The sequence below is a fragment of the Copidosoma floridanum genome, unplaced genomic scaffold (assembly GCF_036245765.1).
Source record: "Copidosoma floridanum isolate Cflo_tuat_1 unplaced genomic scaffold, Cflo_Japanese_pri ptg000008l, whole genome shotgun sequence".
Taxonomy (NCBI): Eukaryota; Metazoa; Arthropoda; class Insecta; order Hymenoptera; family Encyrtidae; genus Copidosoma; species Copidosoma floridanum.
In genome coordinates this window covers 11,674,622-11,696,697 of record NW_028321885.1, presented here as the reverse complement: position 1 = coordinate 11,696,697, position 22,076 = coordinate 11,674,622, and the positions used below count along the sequence as shown (strand labels likewise).

Genomic DNA, 22,076 nt, shown 5'->3' with positions numbered 1-22,076 from the left:
TCCCCTCCCCAACACGGGAGGGTACAGTTGACAAGGGGCTATGAGCTGAACCTGCGGAATAAGCGTTCGGAAAGGGTCTCCGACGGTAACCCCTCTGATAAGGGAGGTTGACCGGCCGACTACCGCAAGGCGAGATCTTGGCCAGAACCACAGCCTGATCAGAGGAGACGAGGGAGTTTACCCGGGGAGAGGTATGAGGATCGGCGGGGACCCCAGGATGATCAAGGGTTCCGAGGCAATGATAAGGGGAATCAGAGTGTGCGAAGTAGCCCAGCCGAGGGATACCGAGTACACGGGTCTCGGTCTCGGGCCGTTAACTTCCTGAAGAGTTGGGGAGTGAAATTTTCGGGTGAAGACAAAGGTGAGGATGCGGAAGAGTTCTCGGAGCAATTAGAGGATTACCGAGAAAGTGCGGAGTTCAGCGACCACGAACTTCTGAGTGCGCTGCCGTGCATGTTATCCAAGAGAGCAATCCGCTGGTTCCGAACGATCCGAGGAGAGTTGAGGGATTGGGGCACCTTCAACGTGTCATTTAAGAGGCAGTTTATAGGGGATTATGACGAGAAAAATTTGCGGGATGACTTGTGTCGATGCACGCAAGCCAAGACAGAGAGAAGATCGCCATGTATCTGTCAAAGTTCAAATACATCGTTTCACAATTTACGATGCCACCCTTTACGAGATCGGTAGTAGAACTGGCGCGACGGAACTTGTTGCCGGAGTATCGCCGGGCGATGTCTGACAGACTGGTCATGAGTCTGGATGATATCGAGACTTATGGTTTATGATGGGAGAGACAGAAGTAGCTGGACAGCCGCTATGTCCCGCCCCCACCAGGTGCAGGGTTCTCCGGAGCTCCAGTGATCAAAACCAAGATCGCGTGCGTGGCTGACGCCAGTGAGGGGAAAGAGTCAAAGGAGGAGAATGCGTCAACCAAGAAGACAGGAAACAAGGGGAGGAAAAAAGGCAAGGGAGGAAATAAACAAGTGAGCGGAGATAGTGAGGTTAGGAAGGAGACAACGAGCCCAGAGGGAAACGTATCTCCGTTCGTTGATCTACCTCCAGAGTTAATCGCGAGTTTCGCGCAGGCGCAGAACCGTCTACCGTGAAGCCAATACTGGAGGCCTATGGTGTGAAATAATCAGGCACCCGTGAAGTCCCCGACGAACCTCAAGGAGGGGGGTCAGCCTATGGCCCCAGGATCTAACGGGGATCAAAAGGTTCCAATCCTAAGCGGGCGGTTAACCAAGGGAAAGCTGAAGGGGGTAATAGCTTCTACACCACGTGCTATACCTGCCAGGCTGTCAGCCATCGGTCAGCACAATGCCCAGAGGTGCTCTGCTACGCATGTTGAGCCAAAGGACACCTGGCGCAAAATTACCAGTTGGGAAAAGCCCCAGTGAATCCCAATCCTAAGCCGACAGTCAAGTGTCAGGTTTGTGGTACCAAGGGAGTAGTTTTCTCATCATGTCCAAAGTGCGTATTCTGGCAAAAAACGATGGGAAACGGGGCATGCGGGGGCCAGAGTTAAACAAGTTAACTTCTGCAACCCCCGCGTTCTGTCCGAGACTAGAATTAAAGGGAAACAGGATCGAGACGAGATCCTAAAAAGAGGTTGAGAGTAAATTAAGTGATTCGGTGAGGTTAGAAAAAAGTGAAGGGCAGAGAACCAACAGCAAAAAAACGTGGATTCTGGGACCAGATGGCTTATTGGTTTTGGTCCCTAAGAAGACCTTCCAAGAACCACAGAGTAAGAGTAAGGACAAACGGTCGGGGATACCGTCAGAGGATAAGCGAGTGCAAGCGACTAACGACGCTCAGGAAGCGGCTGAATCCTCTCGGAGAAGTTTAGACAGGCCGAGAGAAAGGAGCACGGAACAAGCATTAAAGTTAGGAGAAGCTGCAGCGAAAGAGGAATCGAAGGGTAAATACGGAAGGATGAGTGAAAGGTTAGAGGGGTGGTCTCCGAGTAGGGATAGAGATATGGGAAAAACGAGGGGGTCGTTGGTCGCGTGGAAAGATCGAGATCCAATATGGCAGTCACGAAAAAGAGAGTGGAAACGAAAAGTGAACGAGAAAAATGAGTCGGTTTAGTACACAAAGGAAGTATTGGGTCTGGACAAAGACTGTGACATCCAAGTGGATAACTTTAAGGGGGAACGAGACTTAAGAACGGAAAGAGTTTGTTATAATGAGAAAGTCTTGGAGCCAGACTTTGAGAATGTTAGGACGACCACTGATTGGGAAATCAAGCGACAAGAAAAAGGAGAGAAGGTTTCGACTTCCAGGAATAAGGTGAGCCTCAGCAGATCGACGTAGAGGATCTTCAAGGTTTTTTCGATAAGGTCTTTGAAGATAAGGATAGGGACATTTCGGGAAAACGTAATCAGAGTGCAGTTCTTCCGACAGCTAAAGTAGTGCCAGACAGCTATAGATTAGGGACGTCTAGTTTGTTTGAGTTCGAAGGCGTACAAGAAATAAGGTAAAATATAGAGAAGGACATATAGCCGAAGAAGGATTGTATGAGAACATTTCGAGTGCGAAGAGCAAAAACCGAACGTATCATTCGGTAAGGTGGGGAGGGAAAGAGTACGGCGCTCTTCTAGATACCGGAGCTCAGTCTTCGATTATTGGACCCAAGTTAGCGGAACAATTCAAAGAGCAATTGGAGCCAACTAATGCGGTAATTGTTAGGGTTAATAATACTTTTAATTTAATTACGGGTAATGGAGTTCGCGCAAAACAACTCAATATTTCCTGGTAATCCGTGGGTACCAATACTATGGTGAGTAATAGCGTTCGCGAGAAACACTTTATATTTCCCGGTGATCCATGGGTACCAATACTATGGTGAGTAATGGTGTTCGCGCAAAACAACTTAATATTTCCCGGTGATCCACGGGTACCAATACTATGGTGAGTAATGGTGTTCGCGCACAACAACTTGATATTTCCCGGTGATCCACGGGTATCAATACTATGGCGAGTAATGGTGTTCACGCCAAACAACTTAATAGGAAGAAGGAAACTTTAGGAATTCGAAGACTTTCCACTTACTTTTATTTAAAAAGGAAAACTCGGTACAGGCGGTGAACAATCGTAGAACGGAAACCGCGCTCGAAGAAGATCAAGTGGCAGTAGAGGCAGACTCTGTTTACCAGTTGATCGTTCGACGGTGACAAACGAAATTCGACTGTGTCCTCACTTCGTAGTAGACTAGGTTGTAGCAGAGGCGGACTCTTACTTCTTAGTCTACTTGGAAGGGTATCGTTGAATGTCGTGTGCCAAACTCATTTTCCTCTGGGCCTCCGGGATTTTTTATTGCGAGAAGCGGACCTCGGTCTCGAACTGGCTCGAAAAACGCAGGAAAACTTGCCAGGGGAAAATTTTGAAGAAAAGACAACAGTCGAAAATCCAATTGGCTAGAACTGTTCTAGTTTAGCCACTCAAAAATTGGCACATCCCACATCCAGTTTGCTCTCCTCTATGCGTCAAGAGAAGGGAAGGTGATTCACTTACTCATGCCCTTCCTTTCTCTTTTACATTAAAAAGTTACAAGACTTTATCATAACTTGATATTAACGTTAAGATGTGGTATTATCATTATTAACGAATAGTAAACATTGTTACCGTGAACAAAATTGTTAACGCGATACATAAGGGTTACACAGTAAACCATGAGCCTGCGAACATGAATGGTAAAAATCGGATAATTCTTTGAAAGTTAATAAGATTGCTTTCGTAGGTTTATGTAATATTGTTAGTGGCTAATGGTGTAGCGTGTACAGGTTGTATTAGCCATATGTGATAATTCTAGCATTTGCTAATATTCTTGCTTAGTCTATGGGTCTTAACTCTAAGTTATCCTAGTTTTTAACATCACGTCTTTCAAACTCAATCTATACATACTAATATCTAATATTAATTTTCAGCGCAGCTGTTCCCAGTTGAACTATTGCATCAATTGGTTTTAATAATCATTTCATTTTTACTTTGCTTGTCATTTCCGGTCAGCATAGGCCCTTGTGCATGTGCATGAATCATAGTTGGTCATCGTGCTGCAGCTACGAGTAACTTGCAGGTGATTCATGCCTCTTTTCGGATACACGTGGGTCCTTGCTTGAATTGCTTTTAAATCTACATGGAGATTTCCTTACAAATGAGCGGGTGAAAAATTATTGGTAGTTTTTAATTTACCGACATAACAACAGAGAGGACTCAAACAGTACTAAGAAAACTATAGAGGACTTTTTGAGAGAACTTTAAGAGGACTGGGAGTGATTAGCCCCTCGGATTTGACCATGTGTAAACCCTTGAGTGTTACTGTTTTAGGTAAACAACAAAATAATAATTTGAATAGTAAAATTTTTTGCAGAAAGGCAGAAAATAAGGATCTATCCGCTATTTTCGCACCTACATCAGCGCCGCAGGTGGCCAAGAGACAAAACGCTATAGGCAGGATAAATACGCAGCTAAGCACTGTGTAGAATGCAGTGTAAAAAAAGTATTTTTAATATTTGTATTAAAAGTAATTAAAATTGCACAATAATGAATCCAGAAAATTGTTGTGTAGGATTTGATAAAACAGTAAAATACATTGGCGATGGTGTTAGGCAGTGTAAAGAAGGTCAGCGAGCGTATAAAGCTGGGCATATTATTTACTGCGTTATCAGTTAAAAAGCTCCTGAAACTGCACTAAAGGCACAGCTTTGTACATTTGTTTTGTGATATTTTTGAGCTGTCTTCACTGTTGCTTAGTGTCAGTACACGATAATACTTTGAACATATTCGATGGAGCTCTAGGTACAAGAAAAAAATTTATTATTCTAATTGTTTCAATGAAATGTAATATAAATAAATATTATTATTTACATTTACTTGTCAAGATGAATCAACACAGCCACACAGTGTTTGCACTTTCCTAAAGTGCATTAGCACTTACACAAAATGGCCTCGCATTTCTTTACTTTAATTTGTTATTCGTGTGGAGTAAGTATCGTGAAGTCAAGATGTTTGTAAGCGTAACGCAAAAAACTTAATCCAACTATCAGGAGCTTCTTGACTGATACCGCAGTAAATTATATGCCCTGCTTTATACACTTGCTGACCTTCTTCATACGGCCCAACACCATCGCCAATATATTTTAATATTTTATCGAATCCTACATAATAATTTTCTTCATCCAGTAGTGCGCAATGTTAATTACTTGTAATAGAAATAATAAAAATACTACTATCACAATGCATTCTACACAGCGATTAGTTGCGTTTATCCTGCCTATAGTATTTCGTCTCTTGGCCACGTGCAGCGCTGAGGTTAGTGCGAACATAGCGGATAACAACAACAAAAAAACTGTAAAACTTTACTATTTTTTGGGAAAAGTGCGCCCACTTCTTCATTTTTTCTTTGTTCTTTTTATTTTGATTCATTGTTTGTATAATATTAAACAATGTACAGTATTTTAAGCAGTGCCTTAACAGTACACGATTTGTTTATACTGATTTTTATAAAAGCAGCACATGCGCATATGAGAATTAAAGGGAGGGAGGTTAGACAGTTTTAATTACCTTTTTTACAACTTATTTATGTTATGAGCACTTATTAATACTATCTTTAGGTATTTTTTGTCATACTTAGATGCTCTTAAAGTAGTCGTACCGATTTTTAAATTTCGTTCCCGGAACATTTTCTGAACTTAAGCGTTATTTTTTTGAGATAGTCATTGACACGTTTAACTATGTCAAAATAAATATAAATTCTTAACATTAATCTGAAGTGGACGGGCTTTAATAATAACTCATAACTTACCAGATCGTGTGTTAACGATAAGTTTGGTGTTAAAAGAAGACTTTTCGTGCATTAATCAAGAAGTGACAAGCGTGACGAATTCCCGGCGGGAAAAAGCTTGTAGCACGAAGCGCGTGTGCCGATGAACAGGGCCGTAACTCGCTTTTCTTTTCGCCTGGCTCTAAACGGCTTTGTAGCTGCTTTAGCCGCTGCAGGTTACACAGAGGGGCAGCACAGGTAGGAGAGTGGTAAGAAGTGGGAGCGCGATGTACACAGGTAACGTACGGTATACACGTTGACATGCACTTTGTAATGAAGCCGGTAGTTGGTATACATGAGATTTAACTAGTTTCAAAGCGTTACATCTAGTGAGCATGTATACACTACATGTGCCAACAGTACTCACGCCAACAGCGTATAAGAGTGAGAAAAAGGTCTGTGCTGGTCAACTGTTTAATCGCTACTACTGTTTACATAAAATTTGTCGTCATATCGCTAGATGAATTGGTCTAAGGTATGTCAGAAGTCACTAGTCGCTGGCTTACGCTAGCAGATGCTGTATGGAAACACTGCCCTAGGTGGCACTAGTATCGCTGGCGCTTACTAGAGATTATTTAAGACTACATCAGCTAGAACCGAGGTATCGAGCATTTCCTTTGAATGCCATCTACTATAAAAGCACCTTCACTAGCCAGTCTACCAAGTCTGCATGTCTTCTATATATTCTTGCTTTCCACTCTTGCTCTTCCCTTTTCTTGCTATACTGGCTGTTTTACTCTGTCTTTTTCTTTATCTCTCTTGCATGAAACATGTCAAAGAGGTAAACACACGTAGGCGAGCATTAAAAACAAGCCTGAGGCATCAAAATTGGTATCAAGTCAAGGTTTGGTGTTTTTTGGCTCAAAAAGAAAAATGACCCTGTCATATCTGTTGTAGCTTATCTTAAAGATTTTGGTTTCTTCGTTACTTTTCATTTAGAACATTTATCATCAAAATTGCTTGTTTGTAAAGTTAATATCAACATTTAATTCTAAAATATAAAAGTAAAACAAACTAAATGGTTGTAACATAGTTTTTTTATGATCATGCTCCAAATACTTCTTCTTAAAACAGGTAGTATTGAACAAAAATTTGTCCCTTAAACTATAAATTCGTTTTATAAAAATATATTCGTAAAAACAGATCATGTACAGTATTGTCTTATATATGAATTTACAAAGCTTTTTTGTAGAATCATAAAAGCCTTATTCTATACTTGAATCCACTTCAGCTTTTTTTTTATTCTTATCTTTTCAAAACAATTTTGCTATTCTTCAAATCTTAAGATTTACACAAAGGATTCTGAAGTTTAATAGATGCAATACCAGTCCAAACAATAAAACACATTATTTTTACTTGAAAAATAAGTGAACAATATTAAGTTTAATGTAAAACAAATTTGTTGCTGCAACGCATCTGTTTTGGGCATTGATATGTTAAATAATTGACAAAACTGATCTTTAATTTAAGAGTTTGTAGATACAAAAAAATGTATGATCTTCGATATTTTTATCAAAAACTTTAGTAAAATAATTTTTTTACAATTTTTCTAACAAAACCCAAATAAAAAGTCTTTATGGCTACCTCCTCCAAAATATCATCAAACCAAGAAACCATTTCTTCGAAACACACCGCAATAGCATTTCCCTTTAAAATTTCGTAAGTTACGTTGCTACGCGTTCTTTAACTTCTAAACAACGTTGCTCCTACTACTTAATTTTATATAAATTAAAATCAAAAACAATAATAACTATTTGGTAACTAGAATATTTTGCTTTTTTTAACTTTAAAAACAAATTTTAAAACTGTCATTAAATATGAGGTTTACCTAGCATTTCAAATGATATATAATCATAATTTGGCTTATTTGAAAATTTGCAATGTCAAGATTAAATTTGTTACAACATTTTCAAAGAAAGTATACTAATCGTTCAATATTATAAAGAACATCTAATTAAAATACAATTTTATTCAATATATATGTAAACAATATCTAGAAGTAAATCTTTTCATTAAATTGTTATCTAGTTGTAAAAGGTAACGCGCAGCTCGCTCAAAAGGCAAGACCTACTAGGACATAAACCCTCACAGCCTCCCACACATTTTTTTGTGACGACGCCCCCCCCCTCCCACCACAGCCACACTATTTTTGGGAAACCTGACAGGGATCACGCCGTCTTTCTCAGACCTTGATGTGTATACAGACGTGTACATGTTGTAGATGGATTAATTTATTATTTTTAATCTGCTTCATTATTAAATTACTTCAAGACAAAACTGTCTTATCACCATGATTCATCTCATCGCCAAGAAGAAATTTAAAGTCATAATTAACTACCAATATAAATGGTTTTGTATGGTGGAACGTTGCTTGGAATGCCCTACACAGTTAACTATATAATGTAACAGTTAACTTTATAATTTAATATATAATAATAATGACACTTTACGCAACGACCCTCTATAAATTAATTATGACTTTAAATTTCTTCCCCCTTTTTTTCTCCCGTAATTATTTTGCCTTCTATATTATACTTCAACAACTTAGTAATTCGCAATTGTGTATCATTACATAATCCGTCTAATATACTAAAATTTAGTACCTATTTTTAATTTAAGTTCATAAGTTGGCAAGCCTTCACAAATATTGTTTAACATTTCTATGGAAAAATTTGCATAAATATTATCATCCGATTTATCAACACCTTTATAGGTTGCAGTATCGATGCTGTAATAAATTTTAGTTTCTCCGTTTTTTAATTTACTTAAAATCTTATTTTTTTAAAAAAAAGTATATTCAATATGTGAAGTTAGTATTACGTTATTACCAAAACAGTTGCTGTAATTACCAAATATTTTGGTACAGACATCATCTGTTTCCCGGGATTTAGGAATGTTACATGTTTCTATGTCCTCTTCTCCAACTCTCAACAATAATTTTGGAAATTAATTATCACTAGAACGAATACTATTTTTTAATCTTAAAATTTTGAAGCAGTTCCATAAAAAACATGATTTAACAGTTTCCTTTATTATCACAGTTCTATTACCGATTTTTATAACTGGAAGAATTTGTCGAAAATCTCCTAATACTACTAGTTTATTACCAAAGCAAAGTTTTGTATTACACAAGTCTCTTAATGTATTATGAACGATTTCTAAAGATTTTTTCGTAATCATAGAAGCCTCGTCCTGTATAATTAAATCAACTTTCCTTTTTTTTCAGTTTCAAATTCTAAAAATACACTCCCAATATTATTTAAGTCTAAAGGTAAACGGAAAGTTCTATGACTGGTCATACTTTTTAGTAGTAAAACAGATGCAATTCCTGTCCAAGCCATTGACAAAATATTTTTACCTCTAGAAAGAAAGTAATAAATGAGTGTCTTATATAAGTAGGTTTTTCTGGATCCTTCAGGACCATCTATTAAATACACTTTTTTATCTTGTTTACAAATAGTTTAAGAAAATTTTTTTTATCTTGATTTAAATTTATGTACAATATATTAAACATTTTTTCACTAAAAGATATTTCCTCAATATTGCAATTTTATACATAGTTGCTAATGGTTGGTGTCGGTGAACTAAAAGACTCACATGATTTATCTTCCGATACCAAAATTTTATTAATATGTAGAAGAGCACAATTATCCTTATCATTATCGAAGTCTTCCGTAAAATATTTTTTATATTCATTCCATATTTTATCTCCTTGAATGTTTTCCGAAATTAATAACCAAGCAAAACATTGTCCTAACTGGTACGGAAACATAATTTTTATTGCTTCTTTAAAAATATTATCATTTTTTGAATCGTCTACAATTAAACCCATTGCAATTGCAGTAACTCTGAAATTTTTATGTATTATTCCATTATGTTTTTTAACGTCTCCGAATGATGTAGCCCCATGTAATTTATTCAAAATAAGTTTAAAAAAAAGTGCTTATGATGTTTTGGAGATACTATGTTTTATCTACTTACAGAAATATTTTTTATTATAATGTTTCTTTTTCCAAATTTCAAGTTTATTGTCAAAAATGTAATGTTCTGGAATGTTGACATATTTTAGTAATTTTGCAAAATCATTTGTTTTATTTAATTTAAACCAAGCTGTAAAGGGTGTTTAATTATTTTTTATTACGCTTTTGATATCATTTTCTTTAAATATAAGTTTTTGTTTATTTTCAAGATGAACAGCTAGATAGAACAACTGTTAAGTAATATGTATATAAACTATCTTTCTATGTTAAATCGTCACTGGTCTGGTACATACACCACGGCCAATGGGGCTATTACTGACCACGCTATATTATTGGTACTGTGCAGTTAATAGTAGCCCCACTTTTTGGCCGTGGTACGTATACTTTTTTTCTTTACACCTCCGCCGAAAGTTCAACACAAAAATTTATATGATTCGTACCCTTCGTTGTACTCATATTAATGATTCAGGTTACCTCTACTTCTGTACTAAATCCAGCGGCCACGCTCCTGTGACAGTTGATCATTTTATTTAGAGGTCAACTCGTTATACTTTTTAAGCCTCTACAATGTATGCAGTTGCCACGCTTCTGTGACAGTCGATCATTTTATTTAGAAGTCAAGTCGTTATACTTTATGAACCTCTACATCTGCACTGTATGCAGCGGCCACGCTCCTGTGACAGTCGATCATTTCATTTTGAAGTCAATTTATGCTGATGTTTTTTATGTTTTCGTGGAAACACAAAGAAAAACTATCTACAGCAGAAGCTATCGATGATCTTGCGCTGTCAAAGCAATAGTGTCTGATCAGGGCATTTAATGTATAGCATATTTCACTAAAGTATAATGGTCATGCGACGTCATTTGCCTATTCCATACACAAATGTGAAAAAAATAACGCTTAAAAAATTAAATAGTTCACTTATATAACATTGTGATATAACGTGTATTATTAAGATGCGTTTCACATAAACAAAATTCAAATTATTTGTGAAAAAATCTTTGTTTTGATTATGATACTCAAATATATCCAAAGATTTTCTATGTTGCATAAACTGTAAAGGTTATACTTCCGTAGCCATATTTGTATGTAATATAACGTCTGCTGCTGCTGCTTCTTCTGCAGTTCTGCTGCTGCTGCTGCTTCTCGTCACATAATATATAACTATATATACCTGCGCACGTGGTTCTGCGTAAATAAGGCAGGACTGATATTAAGCTTTTTCTAACTCGAAATCGGGTCAGATGCAACGAACTTCCGGCGCAGGTGTAAGAAAAAAAAATTTCATTTTTTATACGTCTCTCTATGATATAATCTGATACATATTCAATACATTACATACATTCAAATTACTTTTTATTACGCTATACCAAACACCTTGGAATTACTGCCCCATCAAAGTGACTTACAAGTTTAAGTAAACATACAGAGCCAGTTAAGTAATTTAATAATTATTTATTGTGACATTAGATGGATGCATGTTTGTGAGAATATTTTGTAATTATTTGTATTCCAAGCAGAGTACGATGAAATTTTAATAGTCTTATCTTTTGTAGGTTAAGAAATTAAAAACATGTACATAAAGCTTGGAAAAGTAAACTTAAGAAATAAGACTGCCCCCCAATCTCTATTGAGTAGAAATTTTATCGACAGGGAGATCATCTTCATACGGGGCACATCATTGAATGTAGAGAAATGACACATAGAAAGTCATAGTTTAACATAATATCATTATATTCACAAACGCGTGAAATCGGAGAAGGCTTCTCATACTATTACGAAAATAATATCAGGATCTGGAAAAGTTATAAAAATGGGAAATACATGCAAACAGTTTCTTATTTTTTAAATGACAAATAAGTGTAGGGGTTGACATGCGAAACGCACAAGGAGACAAAGCTTTAGTAGCGTACAGTGAGTGTGTGTTTATATACATATATATGCTATGCACACATTGTTTCAGTGATTCTAATAAGTAGACCCTACCCCTGCATATACACATTATGGACGGTGTGTATCCGAAATCTATCTAGTAATTTATCAACCCATCTTTTATTGTCTAGTCAAACTCATAATTTTTATTAGTAATTTTATTTATAATCGAAGAAACTAGATAAGTTTTTTTACTTCATATCTTTCATTTTACCCTTGTTACTTTTTAAGTAACAATATTTTTATTGAAATTGAAAGTTACATTTTACTGTTTTGTTATGAAAAAACCAGACGGATAAAAAATTTAAAAATGTTTCTTGAAACATAAAAATCATTGTGTATCAGTTTTGTCACCATCGAAGTAAAAGTTTTGTATGAAATTAATCATCTAACATTTCTGATTATTAATATTATTCATATTTTATAGCTTTTAAATTATTTTACAGTAGCATGTTACTTCACTGTAAAGATTTAGTAGCCTTGGTACTAGACTAACATTTCTTTAAAATTTTTAAGTTTACATTAGTAAACTTTTATTAAAAAGTTTAAATTTTAAGGATAAGACTTTAAAAAACTGTGCGCATGTAAGGAGTATCTGAAAACAAACTTGGTTTCTTAGAAATTTACCATACGCATCAGTAACTTGAGAAAAACGTTCTACCCTAGCCTTAATAATATACAATTTTAACAGCTTTTCTAAAACACTACAAAATTTAGACTGACTATAAAGAATTATTATATTTTTAAATAATAATAACTCGACTATTTACAAGTTGATAATTTATCTTTGTTGAAAATTTAAAACATTAAAATTATAGTTGCCAATAAATTACATTCCGACTACCTTCACTACTTACCAGAAAAAAGCCAAAGCCTAATATTAATATACTAGAGCATTTTATACAACTTATAAAAGAAATCCCTTCTGTAAGTTATTAGTTATATCTATAGCATGTGCAAACAGGAAAAACAAAACTGAATTTGTTTTGAATAGTGTACAATCATGACTCTAAAATTATATTAAAACGAATAATCTGTGGAGCTTTATATTTCAATTTTGTAGTATTCATACAGTAAGAAAGATACTAATACACATGTTAGTTACATGAACAGACAAATATTTCCTGAAAACTATGGTTATTTTACATAATCATTTTATCAGAAGTTATAAAGTACATTATTTTCATCATATAAAAAATTATACCCAATGAATAGACAGCACATTGTTTCATTCTACTTAATATTAATAACTAAAATTGTATTAATTATATTATGTGCTGTAATGTATTTCAAGTCTCTTTTAATATTATCGACTATAATTTTTTTTTAATAAATGGCTAAATCGTGGATAATTCAAACAACAAACGCTTCACTTTCATTGTTTTGCATTTCATTGGAATTTAATTTTATCCCTTCATGTTAATTCTCATCCTACGTTAGAGCATCGATATGTATAATCGAAGTAGGTTTAGTAACTGAATCAAAAGTTGTTGTAACTTTTCTCCGCGTAAAATTTTAAAATAAGTGGAACAACGTCATTATCATTCACATGTATTTTGTACATACTTGTAATGTAACATTGATTGCATTTTCACTTTTATTACTGAATTGACAGCTAAATTATATCGCACAAATTACTATCCAACTGTAATGATACAAACAATTGTATCTAAATCTGCATTGAAACTTTTATAGCAAGTTTTTAACTATAAAGAAAGTTTTACGAAGCTCCACGAGAACATTGGAAAAGGACTCGAGCAACTATTGCTGCGACTTGTTGATCTAATATTTGACTCATAACAAGTGCTAGAAGACGAGATTCATGATGTAATAATAAAGTTCTATTGTCTGGATGTCTTGAAAGATTTAATAATGTACCGGCAGCTCGTCTAAGCATATCCAAACTTGTTCCCATTAATTCTGGGTTATCTCGAAGAGCTGCTATACCATGTTGATTTGCTACGGTTAAAGCACTATTTTCTGCTTGTTCAATAAAAGCCACTAGTAATGCTACACAAGGAGTTTGCAATGCTATAGTGCGAGCTATTCCACTATCTGCTGCAGAAAGAAAGTGAAGTAAATTTACGCCAAATTCTCTTAAAACTTGTTCTTCACTTCTACAAAGTAGCCGTGAAAGTACAGAACATAACTTCTGAATCCTGGAATATGGAGGTGTCGCTACAACTAGATCTACGTTACTTTCAGTCACACACAATTTACAGAGAGCTTCAAGAGCTAGTCTTTGTGGTGAGAGGGAAGAATTCAAGTTTACAGTTGGAAAAGGATCTTGACCATGAGCTGCAGGGCATACGGACCAATGCAGAAGCCCATCCAAGATGGGTCTAGATATTTCTTCTGGATATTGACTTAAATCCATGTATCCAGCTATATTGGCTGCCATGACTAAGATATTTTCACGTATATGGTATAAAAAGTCCCACCACCATTCATTTTCTCCTTGCAAACTGCTGCATGATTCAGCAAAATCTGCATCTTCTTCTCTATCGTAATTTCGAGTTCTTTGTGTACGTGTAGGATGTTCATGATGAAGTAAGAGAAGCTTTCCTAATAAACTTAAAAATGTTATATTCCGTGTGAATTCTAATTCATTACCAGGAATGAATGTTAAATTTCTTAAAATAGTTGAGAGACATACACAGCGCCGTGCTAAATTATCTTGCGTTTCGGTAATTAGGTGTAAGCTTGCTTCATCCCTAGAGTAACTTTCATCTTCGTAATCAGTAATTTTTTTTCGTTTAAGAGTTCCAGCAGGATCTCGAACTCTTAACTTTAATTGATCTTTGATTAACGTGGATATTTCGTACGTTTCATGTTTGGATTGTTTATTTTTTCTTTCTAATTTTTCAATTTTTTCAAACTCATTACCAATCTGCGTGTTTTCGTCTTCTCCATATTCATAAACTTCTTCTATTTCTTCTTCTCTTTCTTCTTTTTCTACAACTTCTTCTTCTAAATCTTTTTTAAAAATAGAAGTAGTTTGCATATGGTTTTGATCATAAGTGTTTTTCCTAGATTTTAAAACTTCTGAGTTCAATTGATCTGCGAAATCATTGGAGTGTTTTACACCACTTCCAAAGTCTTTTCTTAAATTATCATGTTTTTTTTCAAAGATTTCCCGCGTGAGGTCATTCATTTCAATGGGTTCTTTTTTGATTCTAGAAAGCACATAGCTAAGAGTTTTCAATTTTTTTCTTTTGTCTTGATAATATTGTTTGGTATCGGATAAACTTTCCTTTTGCTTTGCAAGTGAAATGTCTGTACGTTTTTCTTCTATACTATCATGAAATTTTTCAGATTGATGACTCTGAATGTTACCTTTAGAGTAATTGTAGTTTAAATCTTTTTGTAAAACTAAAAGTTGTTCGGTTCCAAAATGGCTTGTCAAAGGACCAGTGCTTATCTCAGATTCAAAACACGTAACAATATAATTTATGGCATCACAGTCGATGTGCCATGGTTCTACTTCAGTTTCTTTCTGTTGTTGATCCCAAGATCGACGATTATCTAGAACAAATATGTCATCATCTTTTGGAATATATTTAACTGATTTTCCTCGTCGAGATATGAACGTATAATTAGAAGAGGACAAAAGTTTTATTCGATCGTCAGGATCGATAGGAGTGATAATAGCTCCAAGATCAATATTCGAGTTTTTTATGCTAAGTTGACGATAAGAGCAATCTTCATTGACTAAAGAAGAATCAAACATGTCAGACAGAGAGCGTGAAAAATGTTCTAATAAAATATCCAGTAATCCAGGCAAATGAGCTAATCCAAAGTATTGTATAGAAGAATCATCGAATAATAATATGTTTAATATATCTAATGCCCAGCAACTTTCTGCCAATAATCCCGACCTGAGAGCCATCATGATTCTCCAAGCTTCTACAGGTGCAATGTCAGTACGAGCTAATTTTCTTCGTTTGTACGATAAAGGCGTTATCCCTTCAATACTATCAGGAGGAAACGTCATTTCTCTTTTTATGATAGATTGTTGATTCAGTGCCGAGCTGATTCCAAGTTGATTCTGAAATAATGATAAAAAAATTACAATAACATTAAAGTTGATTTATTTCAAGTATAATTTACAAAAAATACATTGTTATAATAATAATTGTAGTAGGTAGACTTGTAAAAGAAATAATTATTAAGGACTGATTTTTTGTAAAAAAATGAAGACATGAAGAAGGTCGCACAGTTAGAAGATCAATGCCTTATCGTATTTTAGAAGGATTCATGAAACAATTCAAATTATCTTACTTTTGACAACCAACAGTTTAAAGATAATACAATAAAATTTAAAATAAGTCGAACTAGTAGTAAAAAAGAATCACGTTTAAAATAATAAATACACGGAGATAATGCAAATTCTAAAGGTGTGATTATTTAGTAGATTTGTGTTCTATAAAATAATGATAAAAAACTCAGCTTGTTAAAGCATAAGTTCCTAGTGACACTAAAAAGCAATTTTTACTAATGGTCTAAGGAGTATAGGTAAATCTTTTTAATAAACAATATTTGTGTGAATTTTAGGCTGTCTCAAGAGTGTGCCGTCTTACAGATCAGCCAAATCTCAAAAGAGAAAGTACCGAGAAGAAAACTAGCACAGAACACATTGTATAAAACAAAAGAAAAAATTTTCATACATTTTAACAGGGAATACGAAAGTTGCCGGGCACGTATATATACATGTGTGTTTTTAGAAAGTGACTTATGCAAACTCCACGAGTTTCTAGAATATGTATCAATAACATAGTAGAATTATGCGGACGTCCGTAGGACCCCCCCCCACAGCCACTTCACACCATTTTTCATACTACCCCACCACCTTTCCACACCATATTTCTTTTCCCCTGAGAACCTCTTCTATTAAGTATAAATCGCCTTTATTTACAATATATTTAATTATACTTGGTTTTAGTAAGAATGATTTTCATTTATTTTTCCGCACCACTAAGGAGTCAAATAGATGGAATTCATACATATTGATGAAATGTAGAATTTGTTTTTAATTATGTATTAATATAAGTAAATAATGTATTAAAAACTGTAATATAATTTTCGTCAAATTTTTTTAGTTCACTAATAAGTATAAAGTTCTTGGAACATTCAACTTTTTGTAAAATACTACTGTTTTTAAAGAATATAACATTCATTATTCCTTACATGTGCATGTATGAACTGATGCAACTAGATACACAAATTAAAACATTACATAATTATTAAATAACAATAACCGTGGAAGTATCGCCTAATTTAAATAGGTCAAGTGAATAACCTATTAAACTCAGCTATATCATAACCACAAAAAGACAGAAGTTCCTGTACCCAATTTGAAATAAGGATAGTATCTATAACAATATATATACTGTAATATGTATATGATCAATTTATACATTTCTTTAATACATTAATAATTTATATGCGTATTTATATGTATTATCTCCATTTAAAAAATCAGTCTGTATCTTACATACTTCTTTAACGAATACATGTTATAAAATAATTATTGTATTTTAATTTTCTAAATCAATAAATCAAAAATTTAATTTTACAACTGCAGTTTGAAACATTTATAATAATAAATTTACCAAATGTTTTGAAAACAGCTATAATAATTTTTTCATAACAAATTGTTTCCTTAAAAACAAACCTACATTACCGAAACTTTGACCCATTCGTTTATTGTCATAGCAAATGCCACAACGATTGGAAATTGTTTACGATAAAAAATAAAAGGTAATGTTAAGGTTCTTTCTGTGTCTAAAGTTATTCTTGGAATGAAGAGTCTATTTCCAAGTTTTTCTCCAGTTATTATTTCTCCTTCTAAATAATACTATAATAACTTTATGATTCGTAAACGTGTGCCATTACATAGTCCATCTAAAATACTTAAATTTCTAAGTAACATCACAATTGTACCAATTTTTAGATTCAGTTTATGAGGTCGTAATCCTTCACAAATAATGTTCAGCATTTCCACCAAAAGATTTAAATAAATATTATCGTCCGATTTATCAATTTCTTTATAAATTGCGTTATCTATACTACAGTAAGTTTCAATTTCTTCAGTTAATTTTTTAAGAATTATTATTTAAACAACAGGTGTACTTGTTACTTGATGTTAGTATAACACTATTTAACGAACAATTATAGATACTAAAAAATATTTGAGAATATATATCATTTGATATCCAATTTTTAGAAATTTTAAGAGTTTTTATTTCCTCTTCCCCATTTTCAAACAATAACTTTGAAAATCCTTTATTGTTAGAACGAATGTTTATTCCTAGTTTTAAAATTTAAAACGAGTTTCATAAAAATAAAGATTTAATAATTTGTTTACTGATGATTTGTTTTTTTACCGTTTCTTATCATTGGGAAAATCTGATGAAAATCACCTCCTAAAATAATTAATTTATTTCCAAAACATTTTTCAGTATTACATAAATCTCTCAACTTTTTGTCAACTATATATAATGTTTCTTTTGAAATCATTAAAGCCTGATCCCAACTAGTGAAATCAACTTCTCCTAGTTTTTTTTATCCGACTTGAATTCTGAAAATACACTTTCTATATTATTGAGATCTAAAGAAAGTCTAAAAGTTCTATGTTTTGTAATTTCCTTTAGAAGCGAAATTAATCCAATACCAGTCCATGCCATTGACATAATTTTATTTTATTTTGAGAAATAAAAAAATTTATTAACGTTTTATATAAGTAAGTTTTCCCGACCCTCCCAGACCATCTATAAGAAAAATATCACTTTTTTGTTTGTAAATAATATGAAATATTTTTTTCTGGTCATTATTTAAACTTTTATACATCAAGTTAAACATTTCTTTACTGAGAGATAGTTCTTTATCTATACTTTCTTTTTACCTTCCATTTTTTTGATGTAGGTAAATTAAAGCATCATCATGGTTCTTCTGATTCTAAAATTTGCTCAATATGTAAGAGAGCTAAATTATCTTTATCATTCGACAAATCCTCCCTAAAAAATTCTTTGTATTTATTCCATATTTAATCACCCTGAACGTTTTTTAAAATTAAAAACCAAGCAAAAAAATGTCTGAATCGATATGGAAACAAAACAGCAGTAGTTTCTTTAAAAATGTTATCTATTTTTTATCACTGTCTATTAAACCCATTGCAATTACAGTATCTTTAAAAATTTCACATGTTATTTCTTTATATGTTCTTATATCTTAAACATTGTTAAACCAGTTTCTTTATTTCATACAAGTTTTAAAAAAATCTCTTAGGGTCTTTTGGAGATACGATGTTTAATCTACCTATTGCAGTATTTTTATTGCATTTTTTATTCTTTGCTAAATTTTAAATTTGAAAATGTAGTATTCTGAAATGTTCACATACATTATGGATTTTGCAAAGTCATTATGTTTATTAAATTTAAAACAAGTTGTTAACTGTGTTTCGTAGTTTTCTTTAACAGTTTCATAATTATTTTCTTCAACTACAAGTTTTTGTTTGTTTTTAAGGTGAGCAGCTAAATTTACAACTGTATGACTTCTACCACTAATTGCAACTTTTTGCAATCTTCTAGATGCTTCCATTGGATCTACATATCTAGCACCAATGTAACTATTAATTTCATCAAAAGTTTTTTTGTCTCGGTCCTTAAATTTTTGAATTTCGAAATACGCTGTCACTAACTTTATGTATTAAGTCATAAATATATTTAATGCTTTAAATAGATACACGTTGATATGATATTTATATTTCATTAACAAAAATGTATTATACGGTAGTACATTGAATTAAACTAAAATTTCGTCTTTTCTCCAAAATTTATTATCATGTTGTTCGGAAGTTTTATTTTTTCTTTTATATTCAGGGTAACTATTCGTTTAAAACAAAGTTACGTTTGTAAAAGATTTTTGTAAAATTTTTGAAATTTTTTATCAATCATACAAGGGCTTTTTTCTGTATGAGGTCTATATAGCGTATGTTTAACCACTAATTTTGTAAGTTTTGTATTACCAGAAGAAATTTTAGCTTAAATAATTGCATCAGTTTGTCTAGGTGTAACAATTTTTTTTATCAGGATGCAAGGTTGTTAAAATGTGTGCATGAGAAACGATTTGGAATTTAATGGTATTAAAGTATGCTAATATTTTACCAAGTTTATTGTTTTTAATGATGTTCTCAAAAACTGACATTAATTTCAAGTGAAAAAGTCTAACAGTGACGTTTGGAATACCATTTGGTGTCGTATTTTTGGGAAATTTTAATAAAGTTAACTAATTCTTTTCATTTGAGATCGCATGTTACTATTAGAAATGAATCTGGTCTACTACACTTTCTCATTGTAGACATTGCATTTTGATACTGTTTATGCATATATCTTGGACTTGCAATGTATGTAGATAGAAAGATAAAAAGATTTCCAATTATTTTTTTGTCTCAAAGTTTTAAAAAATGTTGGATGCACTATTAACGATTGCCTTAAAAAAACCTTGATAACGTTCAATTCTTAAATTTTTTTGATTATATCTCAAATAATTTAAACTGTTATACTCAATCATGATATGAAAATGAATAAAAAATTACTGTGGCAACCATCCCCCATATAATAATCGATTAAAATAAATTTCGTTTAGTCAGTCTGTAGGAATAATGTTGTATCATGATTTTTTACTCTTATTTCAGTAGTTTTCAATATAACCAGTACTCTATTCTAAATCTCCTAAGGGAAAAAATAATGCAAACACCATAAGATCGATAAAATGACTTTATTTAAAACTGTTTCTTTCGGATGATTATCGGGTAATTATTTTGGGTATACACAAAGATCGAAGCTCTCTGGAAGTCTAGAGTTTAAAGCTACAAAAGCACCCCCTTCTGCAGTCAATAGTTTATTGTCAATGCTTTTTCGCTATTGGATTTTCTTTTACATTTTTTGTCAAAGTTTTGATATGTTTTTTAAGAATCTTACTACTGTTTATGGATTTCAACCTCAGATCGATAGCAATTTTATCATCATCATCACCATCGTCATCATCATCGTCATCGTCATCGTCATCGTCATCGCCATCGTCATCATCATCGTCATTGTCATCGTCATCGTCATCGTCATCGTCATCGTCATCCTCATCCTCATCGTCATCCTCATCGTTATCGTCATCGTCATCGTCATCGTCATCCTCATCCTCATCGTCATCCTCATCGTTATCGTCATCGTCCTCGTCATCGTCATCGTCATCGTCATCGAAAAATGGCGGCTGATGGCATGACTTTGACTGTCGATGAAGACTGCAAAAAATGTTAAAATAAGCAAATATCTTTAAATCTTATATTGCAAGCCAAAAAAATGTGTAAATATGTTTTTTTTTGGTGTTTTAGTAAAGATAAGCATACGTGTCTTAGTATAAGGTCATATTTTGGTTCTAACCTCAAAAAACAGCTCTAAATCGTATTTTTTTGTCAAAATATTTCATGAAGCCATCGAGATAAGCAAAAAAATTTTTCTTTCATGCGAATTACCTTAAATAAACCTTTATTTAATAAGGTTATCAGTCTGTGAGAAAACAAAATCTGTCCATAAACTATATAAACAGTCATTAACGTCTATTTTGCTAGTATGAGGGCATATCGCAAAAAGCTCATCCATCAGATGGCACGACTGTGCTTAAGCGATTCACGTGGACTAGTGTGTTTATATATAAGATGGTTCTATATCTAGACGACATGTCACACCATCGTATATATAGGTACACTAGTCCACGTGAATCGCTTAGACATCGTTGCGCCATCTGATGGATGAGCTTTTTGCGAAATATTCTCATAAACTTCATTTATCGTTCTAAGATAAGTGACACAATATATTTGGTACGAGATGAGCTGTAAAAATATAGCCAGTGAGAATTAAAACCATACACATTATTAAATAATACTTATAAAATATAATACACCCTTCCTCTAGAGATCCTGCAAGTTTTCCTGCAAGATCTTTTGGTATATGTACTAGAGAAAAGTTCCCTTAATTAAAAAATTGTTGCATGGTTAATTTCAATGTGAAGTATTACTACTCGAAAGTGTACATTATTTTCTAAATGAGAAAAATTATTTCGTATTTACTAACCACGTACATAAAGTGTCACCACGCTAACTACAAACAGGCCAGCTAAATGAAAGAACGTCGATAATCAAGAACTCACATGTGTTATATTTATTGTTCATGTTTACAAACTTTTCTGAATCAGGATATATTCGCCAGAATTATATATTTTTACAAGTGCTGTTTGTTGTAAGTATATTTTGATTGTACATGTAATTCTACAGGCCCGATTT

General features: G+C 33.3%; 1 protein-coding gene across 3 annotated transcripts in view; it reads right to left on the bottom strand.

Moving 5' to 3' along the window:
* Positions 1 to 12,780: 12,780 nt before the first annotated feature.
* The window catches only part of osa (trithorax group protein osa), a 528,215-nt gene continuing 518,919 nt past the window's right edge, over positions 12,781 to 22,076 (bottom strand). For all 3 annotated transcript variants that reach the window (XM_089589257.1, XM_089589255.1, XM_089589256.1), the window contains one exon: positions 12,781 to 15,788. In XM_089589257.1, coding sequence (XP_089445383.1) covers positions 13,461 to 15,788 — 2,328 coding nt within the window. In that variant the 3' untranslated portion in view covers positions 12,781 to 13,460. The remainder of the gene's footprint in view (positions 15,789 to 22,076) is intronic.